Source organism: Vicugna pacos, chromosome 32 (assembly GCF_048564905.1).
Source record: "Vicugna pacos chromosome 32, VicPac4, whole genome shotgun sequence".
NCBI lineage: Eukaryota > Metazoa > Chordata > Mammalia > Artiodactyla > Camelidae > Vicugna > Vicugna pacos.
This window is the reverse complement of record NC_133018.1, coordinates 20,218,905-20,237,693: the sequence shown is the minus strand read 5'-3', so window position 1 is coordinate 20,237,693 and position 18,789 is coordinate 20,218,905. Positions and strand designations below refer to the sequence as shown.

At 43.8% G+C, this 18,789-nt stretch overlaps 1 protein-coding gene across 4 annotated transcripts in view; it reads right to left on the bottom strand.

Annotated features, from left to right (window-relative positions):
• Positions 1-18,789, bottom strand: part of DNAH10 (dynein axonemal heavy chain 10) — a 123,929-nt gene that overhangs the window by 38,806 nt on the left and 66,334 nt on the right. For all 4 annotated transcript variants that reach the window (XM_072953384.1, XM_072953386.1, XM_072953385.1 and 1 more), the window contains 13 exons: positions 18,591-18,782; positions 16,795-16,913; positions 15,230-15,388; positions 11,981-12,116; positions 10,295-10,417; positions 8,899-9,033; positions 8,372-8,588; positions 7,710-7,829; positions 6,393-6,538; positions 4,330-4,482; positions 3,071-3,331; positions 1,455-1,627; positions 299-392 (listed from right to left, as the gene is read on the bottom strand). In XM_072953384.1, coding sequence (XP_072809485.1) covers positions 299-392; positions 1,455-1,627; positions 3,071-3,331; positions 4,330-4,482; positions 6,393-6,538; positions 7,710-7,829; positions 8,372-8,588; positions 8,899-9,033; positions 10,295-10,417; positions 11,981-12,116; positions 15,230-15,388; positions 16,795-16,913; positions 18,591-18,782 — 2,028 coding nt within the window. The remainder of the gene's footprint in view (positions 1-298; positions 393-1,454; positions 1,628-3,070; positions 3,332-4,329; positions 4,483-6,392; positions 6,539-7,709; positions 7,830-8,371; positions 8,589-8,898; positions 9,034-10,294; positions 10,418-11,980; positions 12,117-15,229; positions 15,389-16,794; positions 16,914-18,590; positions 18,783-18,789) is intronic.

Genomic DNA, 18,789 nt, shown 5'->3' with positions numbered 1-18,789 from the left:
AAATGTGCTAAGACTTGTCAGAGAAAGAGCACACGCCACGATTATCTGAAGTCACTTCTGTTCGATTTTCTTTTTTCCCATTTGCTGCCAGGCACTTAACAACCCTCCCGCCTTTATCTGTTGACTTTCATTGTTAGTCTCTCTTTTTCTGCAGGGTTCTATATAAAAAATACATCGGTTTTTTGGGTTTTTTTATACATTTCTTTTTCACCCAAAGAAGAATTTTGTGGTTAGCTTTTGGGGTTTTTTGGGTTTTTTTTTTTTTTTGCATTTGCTGGTACATTTTCAATGTACTGACCAGCTGCTTGTCTGTTTCATTGATTAACCGGTCGTGGAAGACTCTCAGACACTCGTTCCTCCAGACTCTCACCATCTGGGTCACGGTCTGGAACCTATGTGGTGGAAAGGGCAGAATCAGCCACAAAACCATACAGAGAAAAGCAGGCTGAATAGTATTCTCAGATGGTTAAACAGGGTGCAAAAAAATGACATTTTTATGGTCTTCCCCCACTCCCTGGTCTCACATTAATGAAATTTAAAGGAAGCTAACAGTTTAAGTGCAAAGACTGTAAAGTTGCCATTCATAACTAATCCTACTACAGGGAAGAAAAAGGACATTATCTATAAGGGACATGAGAACCTGACACAACTCTCATTTGCTGGAACATACAAGCTTAAAATCAGCATCACGAACACTGGCAGCTCCTTTTTCTAAGAACCAGCTCCGTGTGGCCCCAGTGCTGGATCTTTCTCTGGCTTCTGGCAAAGAGCCCTCACTCCCCCCGAAGTAGCTAGGGCTGCCCTCTCCTGAGCTGCCTTCCAGGGCACCCGGGAGTCACTTTGGGTACGTGGAAAGTTCCTAATTCATTTCCCAACATTTAGTGGATTCATAATGTGAATCCACAAAACTGGACTATCCCTGCACATCTACGTAGGTTAAAGTATATATGTATATGTATATATAATATTATATATATTATATATGTATAATGTAAATACACAAATAAGTCTGGTTTTAATGAGTAAATTTCTACACCCAGACTTAAATCCCTTTGTCCTCTGTGCTTCCTTCTCCCAAAGACACATCTATAATAACCAATTGGCAACTGGAAACCATTCATTCGTATGAATGAAAGGCTCCACATGGGCAGATTCCAACGTTAGAACCGAGAATCACTGGCCAGCACAGCCATCCCACTGAGGGGTTGGAGACACCTGTCCACACGTCCACACACCTGCCTCTCTTTTTCCCACCTGGCTCCAACTCAAGGGCTTACAAGGCATCAGACTGGAATCAAGCATTTAAATCTGTTCTCCATTTAACAGAAACAAAAGACACTGGGTAATTAATTGACACACTGACTCATCACATTCACTGATAGGTCCTCTGTCTTAAAAGGATAAGAGAAACCACCATAAACGGGGCGCATTTTAGTGAGACAAAACAAACTCACCGCTCCGGGTTAGTCAGGACAAGACCATTGAAAATCCGTGAGAGATCGCGAAGGTTGAAGATGTAGTGGAACTTGGATGGGGTGGGGGGCAGATCCTGAATGATGTCCTTGTAAAGTGCCAACGTGCAGAATGTCAGCTTGTCACTCACGGCCATGATGCTCTCATGAAACACCTGAAAAATGAAGACACCCCACATACACTCACAAAAGCATCTATCAGTGGATGAACGGATAAGCCAAATGTGGTCCAACTGTACAATGGAATATGATTTGGCCTCAAAGAAGCTAAGCACAGATACAGGCTACCACACGGATGGACCGTGAAAGCATGATAATCAGTGAAAGAAGCCAGACACGGAAGACCACACAGCACATGATTCCATTTCGATGAAATATCCAGATTAGGAAAATCTAGAAACAGGACGCAGACTGGTGGTTGCCGGGGGCTGAAGGATGGTTGGAGCAACTGCTTTGGGGGTGATAAAAATATTCTGGTACTAGACAGTGGTGGTGGTTACACAACATTGTGAATGTACTAAAATGCCACTGAGCTGTATATTTTAAATGGTTTTTAATAATTAATCTTATGTTACATGAATTTTACTATAGTTTTTTAAGAGGAGATAAATCCAAAAAAAATGAAAAGACCAGAGAAACTCATCATTGGGTCTGCTTCTGTTTCCCTAGATTTTTTTTAATTGCATATTATTTATTTTATCCCTAGATTTTCACATTAACTGGCAAGTCAACGTGATATAAAACCAAAGCCCCAAACCAGCCCTCAGTCTGAGATTTATTTGCCTGGCACAGACCTCACAGATTTTTGGAAGCGACTGGCTTCAGGTAGGGCATGAACACTCCGCCAGGCACAGCCGGCCATCTCACGCCTTCACCTCTCCTGCCTGGCCCTTCCGGCCTGCTTTAGAAGGGAAGGGCCAGGACCAGAAGGTCGTTATTTAAATGAGCGGCTTCCATTTGTGGGGGCCAAGTAAATCACCACAAGGACAGCGGGGACGGGTGGCTAACGAGTGCCTGCTGTGTGCTGGGCACCGAGCCACGCATTTTCGTGCGTTTTTCTCCTTTCGTTCTCCCCAAAGCCTCAGTGAGGTGGGTACCAGCATTACCTCCCTCTTCCAGATGAGGAGGGGGCCTGGGAGAGCGCCTGGCACTCGCCCCAGTTGCAGAGCGGGGATGGACTCCAGAGCCCAAGTCCCCTTGTTGGTTCAGTGCTGTCACTCAAGGTGGCCCATGGAACTCAGGGCCCCATTACAACCTCTGTGGGCCCAAGGCACGTACGCCTTCAGGGGCCCCTTCTCCCGTAAAAAATGTATTATTTACATATTATTTGAATATATAAATTAAAATCTGTTTCGATATTATTTCATTATTTCCTTATAATTAAATATTTTATATATATTATGAGTGCATTGGTATAAAGAGGAATGTAATTCAGGCTGAATTATATTGATTTCTCCCTCTGGTCTCGCAAGAAATTAAAGCCTGTTGGCGGGTCCCTGAAAGCACTGTGGGCTGCAGGCACTGGGTCCTGCGCCGAAAGCCTGTGTCTCCACCACATTTCCTTGCAACACAAAGACTTCTAGTTAAAATCAAGTTACCGAGGTATGGCCCTTGAGGATGGAGGAATAAATTAAATGCAAGGACTCCTCTGAAGGAAACGGAATATTGAAGACACTGAAGAGTGAAATGAATCTCGGGTCGACTTCGTTGCGGCCTCCTCCAGCTTTGCCCATCGCAGCAATAAAGCCAAGGTCCCGGATGCTTTTACAGTTCAGCTCCTTCCCCCGGTCGTACAAGTAGCCTTTTTCCAACAGCAGTTTCAGCAAGGCGATTGGCTGCTGCGTCCCGTATTCGTCCACCTTGTTTTTTGTTTTTTTTTTTTAAGAAAAGGAAGAAGAACAGTATCAGAAAGCAGAACTTGGCGATGCCTCTGCTGACCGGCTAAACGAAGTCTTATCTCTCCGCTTTTAGTCTCACAGAGCTTCCTCAAAGTTGGCAATTCTGTATATTCATTCAAAAATTCATGTAATTTTTAAAAAATCTGTGTCCCTCTTTAGATTATAAGCTCCAGGAGGGCAGGAACTGCACACATTTTGCTCATCACTTCACAGCACAGTCCCGTAAGAGGTGCCCAGTTAATATTAATTGGATGGATGGACAGAGGTGGATGGATGGACAGATAAACAGGTGTGTGCATGGCTGGCTGGATACATGGATGGATGGATGGATGAGTGGATGCATGGATGGATGGATACATGCATGGATGGTAGGTGCGTGCATTGGATGGATAGATGGATATATGCATGGATAACAGAAGTGTGGATGGATGGATTCTGGCTTTGCAAACAGTCCATCTGGAAGATAGATTTTAGGGGAAAAAAACGGTTCTGCAGAAATGATACAAATTTAAATCCTAGTACTAAGAAAACCCCACAGCTCTCAGGCCCTGGCCCCAGAAACACACTCATCATGCAGACTCAAGTTCCCTTTCCTTGTAACTCCAGAGGAATTCTTAGGACGTGCCTGCCCTTCTGCTTCCCATGCACATGGGGCTGAGAACAGTACTACTGTCTAAAGCACAGCTCATTTGGAAACCACTTAAATGTACTCTGAATATAGCTGAGGCCATCTGCTGCCTGCTTCACTCCCTGAAGAAACTAAGGAACACAGTCAGTAAGGAAAGAGTCCCTCTCTTTAAGAAGACCATTCCAGGCACATTGTCCCCTAAGCTGGCTCCCCGTAACCCGGGCCCTGGTGACACTGTGCAGTGTGAAGACACACGTTCTCACATTTACTCACTCCACGCACACAGACGCAGCACGCTGCCCCGCCCCTCCGCGGCCCGACCTCACCCTACCTTTGGCATGTTCATGTCATCCATGAACACCAGGAGGCGTTTCCCCATGGGTGGGCCGTGAGTGTCTTTGGTTCGTTTTTCCACATTAGCTTCTAAGTTCCTTTGGATATCCATGGACGTGGTGCGGGAGGAGAAATTGATGACTAACACAATCTGGAACAGAACGAGATTATTCCAAAAGGTGGTCTTTTTTCACGGTACCAGCAGCGCACGTGTTTGAGCATAAGCTAGCATCTATTTTGCAGATTGGTTGGTATCAGAACTCACTCTTTTGCAGCCCACTGTGAGCCTGTACTTCATTATTTTTTTGGTGCTAAAGCAAGAATTTCTCCTTCCTTTGGGCAGGGCGTATGAGGCATTAACTAGTTGCCAAGTGGGACAATGTGGCCTGGGGAACAGTGCGGGGAGCTCTGCACAGTTCTAGCCGCGTGAGCTCGGAACAATCGCTTAACCTTTCAAGCCTCATCTTTCTCATCTGGAAGGTGATTTCGATGCCATCCACTTGGACTACTTCAAAGAGTGATTTTATCAAGTGAGATAAAATACACCAAGGTGTTTTCAAGATGACAAAGCCGCATCCAAACATAAGCTCCTCTCACGCCTGCTACGTCTTAATAAATAGGTCAAAGAGAGCACAAATGATCCCTGGTTAATCCTTGGAAGCAACTGCTGAGAAAGAGATGAGGGAGGGCCCCCGATTCCTGTGCAGCGGGGTGCACAGCCTCACGCACACACACTTGGGGCTTCTCCCCGCCCTTCTCAGGGCGGCTGGTGAGAGTTCACCGACCAGCGGCTCCCACACTTAATTATGCCTCAGAATCACTGGGAGGGCTGAGTTTCCCATTTAGTGGGTCCTGGTAGTTTAAGCACATTTTCAGGTAATGCTCATGCTTCTGGTGCAGAGGCCATGCTTTAAGAACCGCTGCCTTAGATGCCACCCTTCTCCTGAGGTGCCAGTGTGTGCAGGTGCACCTGAGCTGAGCATCTCAAGATGAATGTGCATCTCTTTGCAGTGAACGTGTTTGGATGGGTCTTGTTGGGCTGATAAGCACCAGCCGCCAAGTCCCGCTGGCGAAGAGCCTGGGAGGGTGGGGCTTCTGAACTCAGTTTCTCTTTTCTGACTCCATAAACTTGTAGGTCCCTCCGGCTATAAACATCCCTGTGCGCCCTCCACAGTGGCATCCTGAAAGCTAAATAAACCACGTTTGCAGGTGCTGGTACGTGAGGGAGCCTCACCCTTCATCCACGGGCAGTCCAGCCATTCCTGCCCACATCCCTTACAGTGCCCGTCGCAAAGCTGGGCCACCACTCCCCGCCTCAGAGAGCCACGTGGCTTCCTGGAGCCCCTGTGCTCCCGGAGGCGCAAGCCTAAGGAAGAGTTAGAGAGGAAAGCAGTGGGAAACTTTCTTCCCTCTCAGGTTCCAGAAGGCCAAAACAGGAATGTGGAACTTAGACGATGGACGACACTAACAGAGAACTGAGTCAGTGTGGGGACTAGGGGGCAAGTCTACAACAGCGGGACAGCCTGAAAATCATGGACGGTTTCTTGTAGGAGATATGAGTCTTCACTGGGTTATAAAACATGAAATAAACATTGTTTAAAGCCAGGAGAGTTGACATGGTGAGCAGGTGGGCTGTGTAGGACAACTCTGAGTATAGATAGGAGAAATGCCAGAAGTGGTGGTGTGGAGTTTCCTGGGTCATACAAGGCACTGTAGCATCTGCTTTGCTATCTTGGACATTCATTCTGCAGGAAGCCAGCTGCCATGACAAGAGGACCCTCGACAACATTTGGAGAGGTCCACGTGGTGGGGAACTGAGGCTGATCAGCTTAGAAGAAGGTTCTCCAGCCCATGGTCAAGCCCTCAGATGACTACAGCTCTGGTGACCACGTGACTGCCATCTCCTGAGACACCCTGTGCTAAAACTACCCAGTGAAACCACTCCCAGACCCGTGACCTGCAGAAACTGTGAGGTAGTGTTCGCTGCCCTGCATATGAGCTGCTTTGTTTTGGGACAATTTGTTACACAGCAACAGATAACAAATACAAATAATGACTTACATTAGTTTCTTCGTTCAGACTCTTGAGGAAGTTCTGGGTAGTGGCTGTTTTGGAGGTGCCAGACTCACCAACCAAAAGAACTGGCTGCCTAATCTTAACCATCTGTTCCAGCGTCCAGGTAGTACGGGTTGTATCCACTGTATGAACTAAAGAATATGTGAAGAATGGGAGCATCACAGAAATACCAACAAGGTGAGCATTTGGCAACTCAGCGTTTCACAGGATCCCATAAATCCTATAAGAAGCATCAGCGAAAACCCAAGACATGATCTTGAAAATGCATCTATGGGGGAAATCTTCTTAGGAGAACCTCATTACCTGAGTCATTGTTTTTATTTTATTCTATATTTTGGGTTTTTTTCCTTTTTCTAACTTTTTATTTATTTATTTATTTATTTTCTCTTCTTTATTTTTTTCTCTCTTTTTCTTCCCCCAATCATTGTTTTTAATAGTTTTATGGAGGTGTAACTTACACATCATAAAAGTCACTCCAATTTTAAGTGTATAATTTGATACATTTCTATATGTGTCATCATCACCACAGTCTAGGTGTAGAATTCTCAGACTGTTTTAATATCTAATTCTTATTTATATCTGCATATCCAATTTTGATTCCAGGTTCTCCTTCCCTTATGTCACTCACTTATTTGCAGGATTTGGTTTCCTGACCAGCAACTTCCTCTGAAGACCTCAAAGTCAGGTCTGTCTCACTCCCACACTGGCAGTTTTTAATCCTGATTGGTTTATGAGAAAGTAAGTACACCTCACTCTATCAGAATGCTGTAAGAGCCAAAATCGGATGTTCGTTTTGTGAAATTCTTCAGCCTCTCTGTTATCCAAATAGCCAGAGGTGTGCGTTTTAAATATGGCCCAATACACAACGTCCACAGTACACAACTTCTCAAGGCAGCATCTTTTACAAAACGCCGTCTTGTTGATTCCTCCTTCACTCCTTTCTTCATTCCTCCCCACGCCTAGCCAGCCCTACGGGCAGAAAGGAGCCTGTGCAAAGTGAGGGGAAGCAGACCAGCACCCCTCCGACCCCACCTCCCGCCCCCACCTGTCAGGATCGGCCTGCCTAGGGAGAGAGCTCAGAGGCATCTGAGAGAGCGTCTGAAGATGCTCACAGCCAGCAGCACATAGAAGGAATCAAAAGTGCCACCTTCTTGGCAAAGCCCATGGCTCATGTTTCTCAGCTTCTCTCAACCAGCACTCCAAGTGGGACTCAGAGCACGACAAGGGGATCTTTCTCCCTTCCTCACGGAACAAGAACCACCCGTTCGTAAGCCGAGGAACAGGGGTTTGGTTCTCACTTACCCAGGATGTCAATAAATTTCCTCTCATGGGAATGAACATACTCTGGCACTAATTTATTCCATGGTATCCATTTCTTCTGTGTGGGATCGAAATGAAAGTCATACAAGGTTGGAAGTTGACCTGTAATACACAGGGGTCTGTTTCACTTCGACCTTGGACATGGAAATACAGCATCAGCTCTGGCACATGCTTGCAATGAACTAATGCTATTTGTTCCCTATGAATGATCTATAGGTCCGCACGTGATTGTCTACTGTGCAAATACTCAGGCAGATCGCAGATGAATTAAGTTGGGGGACTTCAGAGAGGGGGTTCAAAAAACAGATAGAGAATCCCAAAGGAGAAGAAATTCAAAGACAGATAAAATGTGAAAATTTTAAAGAGCTTAAACAGAGTGAAGGAAGCCAGTGCCTAAGCCAGGGCAGGAAATGTTTCGACTCATCAAGAAAGGCCATCCGGAGGAGATGGGCTTCTGCTGTAGCAGTCCGTGCATTTGAACTTGTCCTGAGGGTACCGCCGGGTGCACTGACCATTGCATGTTTCTCTACAGAAACAAGGTGGGAAACCCATACAGGCACACATATGGAAAGTCAAGGTCACATCCTCTAAAAACCTAACCAAAAGCATTCTGAGAAGGAAAACAGGTTACATTTGGTTCCTACCTGGCAGTTCCCCGGGTCTGGCCCAAACTCCTTCCATATCAGCAGTAGGCAAAGAAGCAATGCGTTTAATACAGTCATCAAATTTAGCCCTTCCATCCTCGAGCAGGGAAGCGCCCAGGGAGCAGTACAGAGCCTCTAAGAAGTAGCACTCCAGAAGATCGGGGTCCTCGATTTCTCCTTCTAGTAACGCATCCAACATCTTGGTTAACTGAGTTACCTGGTTCACAGGAAAATGCCTGGGTCAGCCCATATACTCCACACACCCCAACCAGGGTCAGTTCTGGTCATAAATTCTGGGGTCCCAGATCCCAGAGCGATGGGAACTACATGATCCACCATATTGGTTCAGACATGTGGGGCCCAGTATCTTGCCTTGCACAGGGTCACAAAAGGACGTGTTATGTCTTCCTTGTCAGTAGCTGGTGATTTAGAGCTTACCCATCTGGCATCTTTGCTTCCCTTGAAAGCCCACCATGAGTCCATCTTTAGGGAAAAATTTCTTTTTGCTAACAAAGATGGTTTCTTACCATATTTAGATCTGTCTGAGGAATTATTGTCTTCAGCTTCTCTCCTTGTCTTCCATCCACTATTCCTTCCACTATCACATCCATGAGATAGGGCACATATTTCCCAAACAGATTCTGTAAATCACCTTGCTCCACCTATAAAAGAGCAGAATTCTAAAGCCTTTCCCAGGGTTCCTTTATCTAAATGGAAGTTAGTGGGAGGCTTTTCTTGCAAAGAGAGGAGGTGAGAAATGAAACATTTTCTGATGCATGAGAAATTCGGCAGGTGAGTACACACTGATAAGCGTGCCTTACATTTGTAGAGAAATCTGCCCTTTGTAATACACTTTCATTTCATCGTGTAGCATTTAATTTCATGGCCATAGAGTCTACCCCACCACCTGGCAGGGAAGTGAGATAAACAGTCCCATTTGACAGAAAAAGGGCTGACTATCTTAGCGTTCAAGTGACATGGCCACCGTCATCGAGCAAAGACTGCAAATCAGTGGGAAGTCCCTCTCCCCACCAAGGCACTGATGACCACCAGGAACTGCAGGGGTGTCATTCACCATATGACAGTGGGCCTCAAATGGTCCTACCATGTTTCCCTAGGTCTTCTTTTCTCTAGGGTAATTACGTCCTGGTTTCCAATTCAACCATCAGCCTAGTGGTCCTTCTAGAGACACATGCTATATCCCTTGTCATGGTGTCCTGGGTGTGGTCAAGCCACAACCTTCACATGACTGTTACATCTATCTATGCCCCTTTCAATGCAGCCTGTCACTAAGGCAACACACATTTCTGAGCAGCCATGTGACACATCACATGGTTCGAGGTCAACTGAAACCATCAGATCTCAATTCCATGACAAACTAGGTCCTGCATACATTGCATTCATCTAACTGAGCAAAAGGGGAGGAGTTGGGTACCTCCTAGAGACAAGTCTCTCTACATCTGCACTTGGTTGGACAAGGGGTTGTCAACTATGACCCATAAGCCAAATCTGGCCCGCCACCTGTTTTTGTAAATAAAGTTTTATTGGTACATAGCTATGTCCATTCATGTACTGAGGCTGCTTTCATTCCACAAAGGCAGGGTTGAGGAGTAATAAAAGAAACCATATGGCTCACAAAGCCTAAAATATTTACTCTCTACCCTTTCACAGAAAAGATTTGTCAACTCCTAGTCTAGACTATCAAAGTCATTACCTATCCCACCAGTGGTGAATTATCTGGAAATCTAATAAGAGTGCCTTCCATGTTTTCATTCAACTTATCAATAACATTAGGTGCTCAAGATCATGGGAAGGTCAAGGTCAAGGTTATAGTCTTCAACTATAAACATCCCTCTGAGTGATGTTTACCCAACTAGCCACCAATACTCATAACTTTAAGTTCATTTTGGAAATCATTTTCACCTTGTTTTGTATTTGATTAACCCATTTTTTCCAGTATGGTTGATATTTCAAGTTTTTAGGATCCACATAGACCATTCCACATCGAGACACAGTCGCAGGGGAGGCAGACTGTAAATCTCCAACCTGGAGAAATAAACAAAGTCAGTGTTTTCTACAGCTATAAACAACTAGAATGCATGTTTAAAAGTCTTTGCTTATACAAAGTTTTTACAACTGCATAAAACCCAAGTCATACTCAGATTAACATAGCTTTTATGAGGCTTCTAATTAAACACTTGGAACAAAAACAAAGCATAAATACAGGACAGAAATAGACTCAGACAGAGAATACAGACTTGTGGTTGCCAGGGGGGTGGAGGGTGGGAAGGGATAGACTGGGATTTCAAAATTATAGAATAGATAAACAAGATTACACTGTATAGCACAGGGAAATATACACAAAATGTTATGATAACTCACAGAGAAAAAAAGTGACAATGAGTGTGTATATGTCCATGAATGACTGAAAAATTGTGCTGAACACTGGAATTTGACACAACATTGTAAAATTATAAATCAATAAAAAATGTTTAAAAAAATAAATAAAACTGCTATATAATTAAAAAAATAAATAAACACTTGGGTTTATCATGGGAAGATTATGCGTCTCTGATGTAGCACTTCTTAAGTTTATTTTTTACTAAAAAATTAATGGGAAAAATTAACATGCTATAAAACATCTGACAAAAATCAAAAAGTATAAAGAAAATAAGTTATCCAAATCCCACCACCAAGAAACATTGTTTTGAATTGTTTCCCTTTCAGTTTTTTTCTTTAATTTTTTAACATAACTGAGATCAGATAATATGAAACTTAATAAGTATGCCTCTAATAGCAATAGTAACACACCCATATCTCTTTCTTTGAAAAAATAAAAGGCACAGTTCAGCCAATAAGATAATGATATGCATAAATACACATACATCAGCAAATTTTGCAGGCCAAGTTACAAATGGCATTAACATTAAGCTAGAGTGAAAGCAAGTCTCAGGGCCACAGCTATGAAACAGGTCCAGAGGATATGATAGAAAGTTTGGAAAAACAAATGAAGATAAAGGCAAATAATGTGAAAGAAAAAGAAAAGCAACTACAAACACCCGGTCAAAAACAAAATGTCTCTAAAAGAAAGTAAACATATCACAGTTCCTGGATTTCTCGTTTCTCCAGCAAGTATATCACAGAATACTAGTTGGCTCTATAGTAAAAATTTCTTTATTCATAATGATGTAAATATGTTTACTAGTTTAACTGATTTAGCAATATAGTCTAAGGAGGAGAGGTGGACTGATGGTATAAAAGATGAACCCTCACTTTTCACTTTCACTGATGGTATAAAAGATGAACCCTCACTTTCAGTCAACAGATAATGTGTAAACTTGATAAGGGAAGAAATAGCATGTTAAGCGTGTCACTTTTAGATACTGTGGTAACCATCAGAAGAAGCAACTCAAGAGTGAAAAGTAGTTATCTCTGGGATACAGTAAGAAGAGATGAGGGCAGTAGGTAGGGAACAAAGAGTTGTACTCATCCATAAATGCTTCTGCATTGCTTGGGTTTTCTTTAGCCATCTCTAACTACTATAATAAACTTTTATAAATGTTAATTAAAAGAAGGACATGTTCCAAGTTACTTTTCATCACGACTTACCTCAAAGAGCAGAGCACAGTGTGCTTGAAGCCGAATACGCTCCCCGTTGGCCAACGTCAACAGCCTGTTGTCATCCATCACAGAATTCATGTTTTCCACCCACAGAGCATCCACATCACCATCAAATAAAATATACCTGCAGCAACCAGAGAAAAGTGAGCCCTGGATCCTAGATGGCTTCCAATGACGGAACTTGGTGTGACCTTCCAATTTATGTTAAACATCTTTCCCAGGGATTTATAACCAGGACCCTACTTGGTCCGGAGGTTTGACCCAATAAAATAATAATAATAGTAATAATTATATATAATATACACACACATATATATATATATATGCATGTTAGTCACTAACATTTAAGAATCAGGACATTTCACAACAATCTGGATTTCTCGCTTCTCTGGCATCCCAGAAGGTCTGACAGTACAGACCTGCGTTCCTACATGGGAACAGTCTGCTGTTGCTGGAAGTAGCTGCCCATGAAGACAGAAAGTGTCACAGGCCACCTCACTCTTTTCTTAAATGTGAGACTGAGCATCAGCTGCTATTCACCACTGGTTTTGACACCTAGCTCTCTTATGGTAAAGTTAAGAGAAAAGGGAAGTGTTTCACATACCCATGTGTACTGGATCGAAGGGCAGACCCCCCAAAAGGTATGCCCATCCAGAATCTGTGAGTGTGAACTTATTTGGGGAAAAAAGGTCTTTGAAGATGTAATTAAGTTAAAGATCTTGAGATGAGGTCATCCTGGACCATCGGGGAAGACTAAGCCAACAGCAAGTACCCTTACATGGGGGAAGGCCACGTGGAGATGGAGGTAGAGATCGGAGTGACACAGACACAAGCCAAGGAACACCTGGAGTCACTAGAAGCTGTCAAAGGCAAGGGAGGACTTTCCCCTAGAGCCTCCAGAGGCAGTGCGGTCCCATCTTTACTTTAGACTTCTGGCTTCCAGAGCTGGTCAAGGATAACTTTCTGTTGTTTTTGCCACCCAGTTTATGGTCATGTTACGGCAGCCCTGAAGAAGCTAGTACACCATGTAACTTGGCCCATTTCACTCCTTTATGCTACCTGCTGGGCCCCTGGGTGCCCCTGCATTTGCAAACCCTGGTTTACACATCATATGTCCTGGCAGCAAAGAAGACTGGTGTGCAAGCCACGTTCAAGACACTTCAATTCTGTGGCTACAATGGTTTATGTCACAACAAAGCCCATCTCCAAAGGAGACCGTGTTGCACTGTGATCTGATATTGCTTCCACTGAATTCACTGATATGAGTAGCTGGATTTCTTGCAGCTTTCACCTCTCAGTTTCTTTTCTTCCAGTGTTTTTAAAAACTTTTTATTTTAAATAATTTCAAACTTACAGACTTACAAGAGTGGAATAGTACAAAGAACTCCCATAGGCCCTTCGACCAGATTCTCCACCTGTTAATTTTTTGCCACATTTGTGCTCTTTTGCTCTCCCTCTGTTTTCCCGAATCATTTGAGAGTAAGTTGCAGACATGACGCCCTTTGTTCCTACACGCTTAAGCATGTGCTTTCAAAGAACAAACACTTTCTTTTACATGACCACATTACAATGATCAAAATCAGGAAATTTAGCATCAGTAGAATACTGTTATCTAATATACAATCCATATTCAAACTTCACCAACTGTCCCAATAGAAAGTCTCCATTCTACTGTCATCATAAGAAGGCTAGATTCAGGCCACCATCAATAGAGCTGAAACCATCAGGTGAAGGTTTGATGAGAAAGAGGGTATTTACACAGTCTCCCCACAGCTTGCATATCAATTACAGGAGGGAAAATGGCAGATGCCACCTTAACCTGATGATCAAAGTAAAAATCACTAAGGAAGCAAACCAGCATCAAATGCTTCCCAAGACTCGCTGAGAAGGACACAACGTTGCTCCTGCAAGATTCCTGCAAAGATGCACATCCGGCATCCAGTTACAAGGAAGCAATGGACGAAGCCACAATGAGGGCATTCAGTACAGCAGCCGGCCTAGAACCTTCCAGAACATCAAGGCCATAAAAGATAAAGAAGAGTGGAATATTACTCAGCCATAAAAAAGCATAAAATAATGCCATTTGCAGTAACATGGATGGACCTAGAGATCATCATTCTAAGTGAAGTAACCAGAAAGAAAAAGAAAAATACCATATGATATCACTCATATGTGGAATCTAAAAAAAAAAAAAGGACACTATGAACTCATCTACAAAACAGGAACAGACTTGCAGACATAGTAAACAATTTTATGGTTACCAGGGAAAGGGGGTGGGAAGGCATAAATTTGGGAGTTTGAGATTTATAAATGTTAGCCACTATATATAAGAATAGTTTTTTTTAAGTTTCTTCTGTATAGTACAGGGAACTATATTCACTATCTTGTAATAACCTTTAATAAAAAAGAATATGAAGATGAATATATGCATGTATATGCATGACGGGGACATTGTGCTGCATACCAGAAAGTGATACATTGTAACTTATGGTACTTCAATTGAAAAAAAAAGAAAAAAGAAAGCCTGAGGAACTGCTCGGAGTTAGAAGATGTCAGAGAGACAGGACGACTGTGCACGGTGTGAAATCCTGGGTTGGTCCAGAGTCGGGAGGGGTACTGCTAAGAAGAGGCTGTTTCAAAAGTCATCAGTTGAGACTTCAGACGAATGATTTAGTTATTTAAAGGTTACTTTAATTACTGGGATTGGGCTAGGAGATACAATCAGGACTGTCCCTGCGTTCACCTGAGAGGTGTCAGGAGAATAGCCAACACTGGGGGAAGCTTTTCACCCAATGTTCCCACGGGGCGCCTGCCTTCCGGCCTCACTAGACCATCACCACAGTGTGCGCGACTCGCGCAGGGCAGGCGTCCTCAACCAAGCCTGCCGGTGAGAAAGCGCAGCTCTGACGGGTGTTCCAGCACCTCCCACGAGGCTTTGCTGTCTTTCCTTGATTCACCTTGCTTCAAATCCCTGGCCTTGGGGCAAGCTCTTCCCTTCCCTGGACCTCAGCCTCCTCCACGGTTCAGGGGACAATCACAGCTGAGGAGAGTGGTTAAGAAACACATCAACAGCCCTGAGCAGGTACCTGGCCCTTCCCGGGCAGAGCCTCCAGCGTCTGACTCTGTTTGCCTCCAGACGTGAAACTATGATACCGTACGTCGTTTGTTTATTTGTGCCGTTTTGGCTAATTCACTACGAACCAACCCAGGCTCTCCCCTCCTTACAAAGACACTCACTTTCGCTCCTTCTTATCCGTCGGCTTGTTGATCTCCCTGAAGATGCTGGACAGCACCCCGTCTGTCCAGTCTCGGGTGGTGGGGTCCAGGATGCCGTAAAGCTCGATGACGCTCATAGCTTTGGGGTTTAGGACGTACAACTTCGTCACCAGCCCAAGCCTAAATCAAAGGAGAGGCTTCAGCCATGGCTCTGGCAGACTAAAAGCATTAGGAAAACCCATGTGGGGATTCAGTGTGCTGGATCCAATCAAAAATTTAAAACGCAATCCATCCAAACTCTGCACTGGGCTTCCCGCTCCCCATTCATGGCTTATACTAAATGCAAGGGAGCCACCTTTCACCAGAAACATGGCGCCAACACAAGCAAGGTCTGAGCTGATAACACAGCTTTGACCTTTGAGGGCAACAGACGCTAACCTCCACGTATATTGCACATTCACATAGTTACATATTCATGCACACGGCATATTTATGTAAATATTTCACAACTAGTGTATAGGAGATGAGAGTTATCAGAATGTAAAAGCTCTGAACTCCTGACGTTCAAACCCTCGGATTTACAGAACAGCATCTGCTCTGCGTTGCTGACTTTATAAATAAATCGCGGGGACAGGGCAGTTCCCACTGTCATGCCTGCGAATTCCCGCAACGCTACGGGATCAATTCATCCACAGAAAACAAACGTTCACACAAACCATAGTTCATAATTAACAAAACAAACAAGCCAAGGTAATAGCGGCAAACATAAACTCACATATCTGTATGTGCTGGTTCTATAAAATATCTCACAGCGAATTAAAAAATGAAATACAGCAGGACTATGGAATAACCATATTAAAATCAGTAAGCCGCTGTCCACTGATTTTTCCCATGAGAACCATAAGAAATAAGAAGAAATGACAGTCACTCAATTAGATTTTATAGACTATCTAGAAATGGTAAAGTCTCAAAGATTACAAGGCTTGACTTAGATTTTTTGCTGGAATGTCAGCATGCATTGAAACCTGTCTGGAATGTAGTTATTGCTTAAGAGAAAGCGCAGAAGTCAGAAAACCCATTTTCAGCATAAGCGTATCAACTCACTACAGGTCTTGAATGATATTCTATTTTAGGAGCGTGAGATCACAGTTCTCCTTCACGCTGCATTGCTCCTGCAGGGCTGCTGATGATACAGCATTTGTAGGGGTGACACTCTCTTTCTGGCCACTCTGATACCATAACATAACGATGGGGGCTCAGACTGACTTTAAAGGAGCAGTCTGAATACCAAGAAAATACAGCTTGAGTTAATTTTCAAAACACCCTTGTAAGATACTTTGTGAGACACTCCTTGCACGAATAAACCTATTTGCAGTCTGATGCACAAAAGGCTCACTGCTTTTACCTTCTAAAACATGTCAACTAAATCAGCAATGAAAAGTTAAGATGCTCTAGGTTTAAAGGGGTGTCCAGGACACATTTAACCTCCCAGGAAATCAGAGAGCAAAGTGGGACCAGGTAATACCGCCAACCTAACCGTGAAGCCACCCTGGGAACCAAGCCCCACCCTCAGAGGGCATACTCACTTGGTCTGGGCCTGGCACAGAGCGTTAATGACCACGGACTTGCCCCCTCCCGTGGGCCCCACCACCATCGTCGTGTGGCGGGTTAACATGGTCTCGAACATCTGCACCACTTTATCCACCTGTGGGACGAACATTAGCAGCTGGGTTAAAACACACCTTTTTTAAAAAATAGCTATATTGAGCTAGAATTCACAGGCATACGATTCACCCATTTAAAGTATTTCATTTCAATAATTCAGTGGTTTGCAGTATATCCAAAAGGTCGTGAAACCACTACCATATTCAATTTTAAAATATTTTCGTCATCCCTCCCCAGCTTCAAAACCCCCACACTGTGCTCATTAGTTGTGTCTCCCAAGCCCACCCCAGCCCCCAGCCCCTGGCATCCACGAATCTACTTTCTGTCTCCGTGGATTTGCCCATTCTCAACAGATAAATGGAATTGTGTGATACATCGTCCTATGTGTCTGGCTTCTTTCACTTAGCATGATGGTTTCAAGGACCATCCATAAATGTAGTAGGTGCCAGCACCTTATTCTTTTCTATGGCCGAGTAATATTCCACCAGATGGATAGACCACATTTTGTTTATCTATTCATCCATTGATGGACACTTGTATTACTTCCACTTGTTGGCACTTATGAACCTTGCTGCTATGAACATTCATGTACAAGTTTTCATTTCATTTGTGCTCAAATTTTCAAGATTCCTTCATGTACAAGTTTTCATATGTTCTCATTTCTCTCAGGCATACGCCTAGGAATGGAATTTCTGGGTCCGATGGTATCCAGATGGTACTTTTTGAGAAACTGCCAGACTGTTTTCCAAAGCGGCTACACCATTTTTACACTTCCACCCAAAAACACATCTTTCTACCACCACCTCCAGAGGAAGCCATCAGGACCAGGAAAGATGCAGAGAGCTCTCTCACCTGTGGCCAGTACCTGCTGCCCCAGCCTAAGGCCTCACTCAGGGTAGCCTGATGCTCCAAGGTTTGCCCATCCAGAGGCAGCCACCCTAAGCCTGCAGCTTTAGGCATTCACACCCTCAGCAGAACATTCTGGCAATAATCTATGGCTTACTGACAACACACACAACCTCACAGGCTTCAGATGATCAAATTTCTACCTGCAATATCTCATTTAAATTTTCTTTTGTAAGTCTGACTCTGGTGGGAGAAAAAGGTGGGTTGGGAAGAGAACATTAGATGTTTGGGCCCCAAAACAAAATACTTAATTTATCTGATCACACTGTGCCAAAAAACAATTGGAAGGTAGTATATACATACTATGGAATATTACTCAGCCTTAAAAAGGAAGAGAATTCTGACACAGGATACAACATGGGTGAACCCTGAGGACATGATGCCAAGTGAAATAAGCCAGACACAAAAGGACAAGCACTGTGTGATGCCACTCGTATGAGGCACCTGGAGGAGTCAAATTCATACAGACAGAAAGCAGAGCTCAAGGTTACTGAGAGCTGAGGGAGGGAAGTTGAGAGAAGTTATTGTTTAATGGGGTCAGAGTTCCAGGTTTGCAAGATGAAAGAGTTCTGGATCTATTTCACAACAGTGTGACTATACTTAACATGACTCAACTGTACTAAAAAATGGGTAAGACAGTAAATTTTATGTGATATGTACTTTACCACAATAAAAAAAAATGGAGGGGAGAGGTGGGGAGTGGTTAAGATGCTAAATGTTATGTGTATTTTACCACAATCTTTTTAATGAAAAAAAAAATAGGAAGGACCCAGAAAAAGTCAGCAAACTCTCGTCTTCAGCACCGTTTCACCTGGACAGGTAAGACGACGTAGCCATTTTCCTGGAGCACCTGTTCCACGGCATCGTTGAAATCGGGGTAGCGAACCCGCGGGCAGTCCAGCCCAGGAAACAGATCGGAAATCAAACCCAGGAAAAGAGGAACGTCTTCAAACACGAACTTGGGCAGATTCATGTCTCGAAGGGCTCTCATCAGCACCACGTCCTGGACG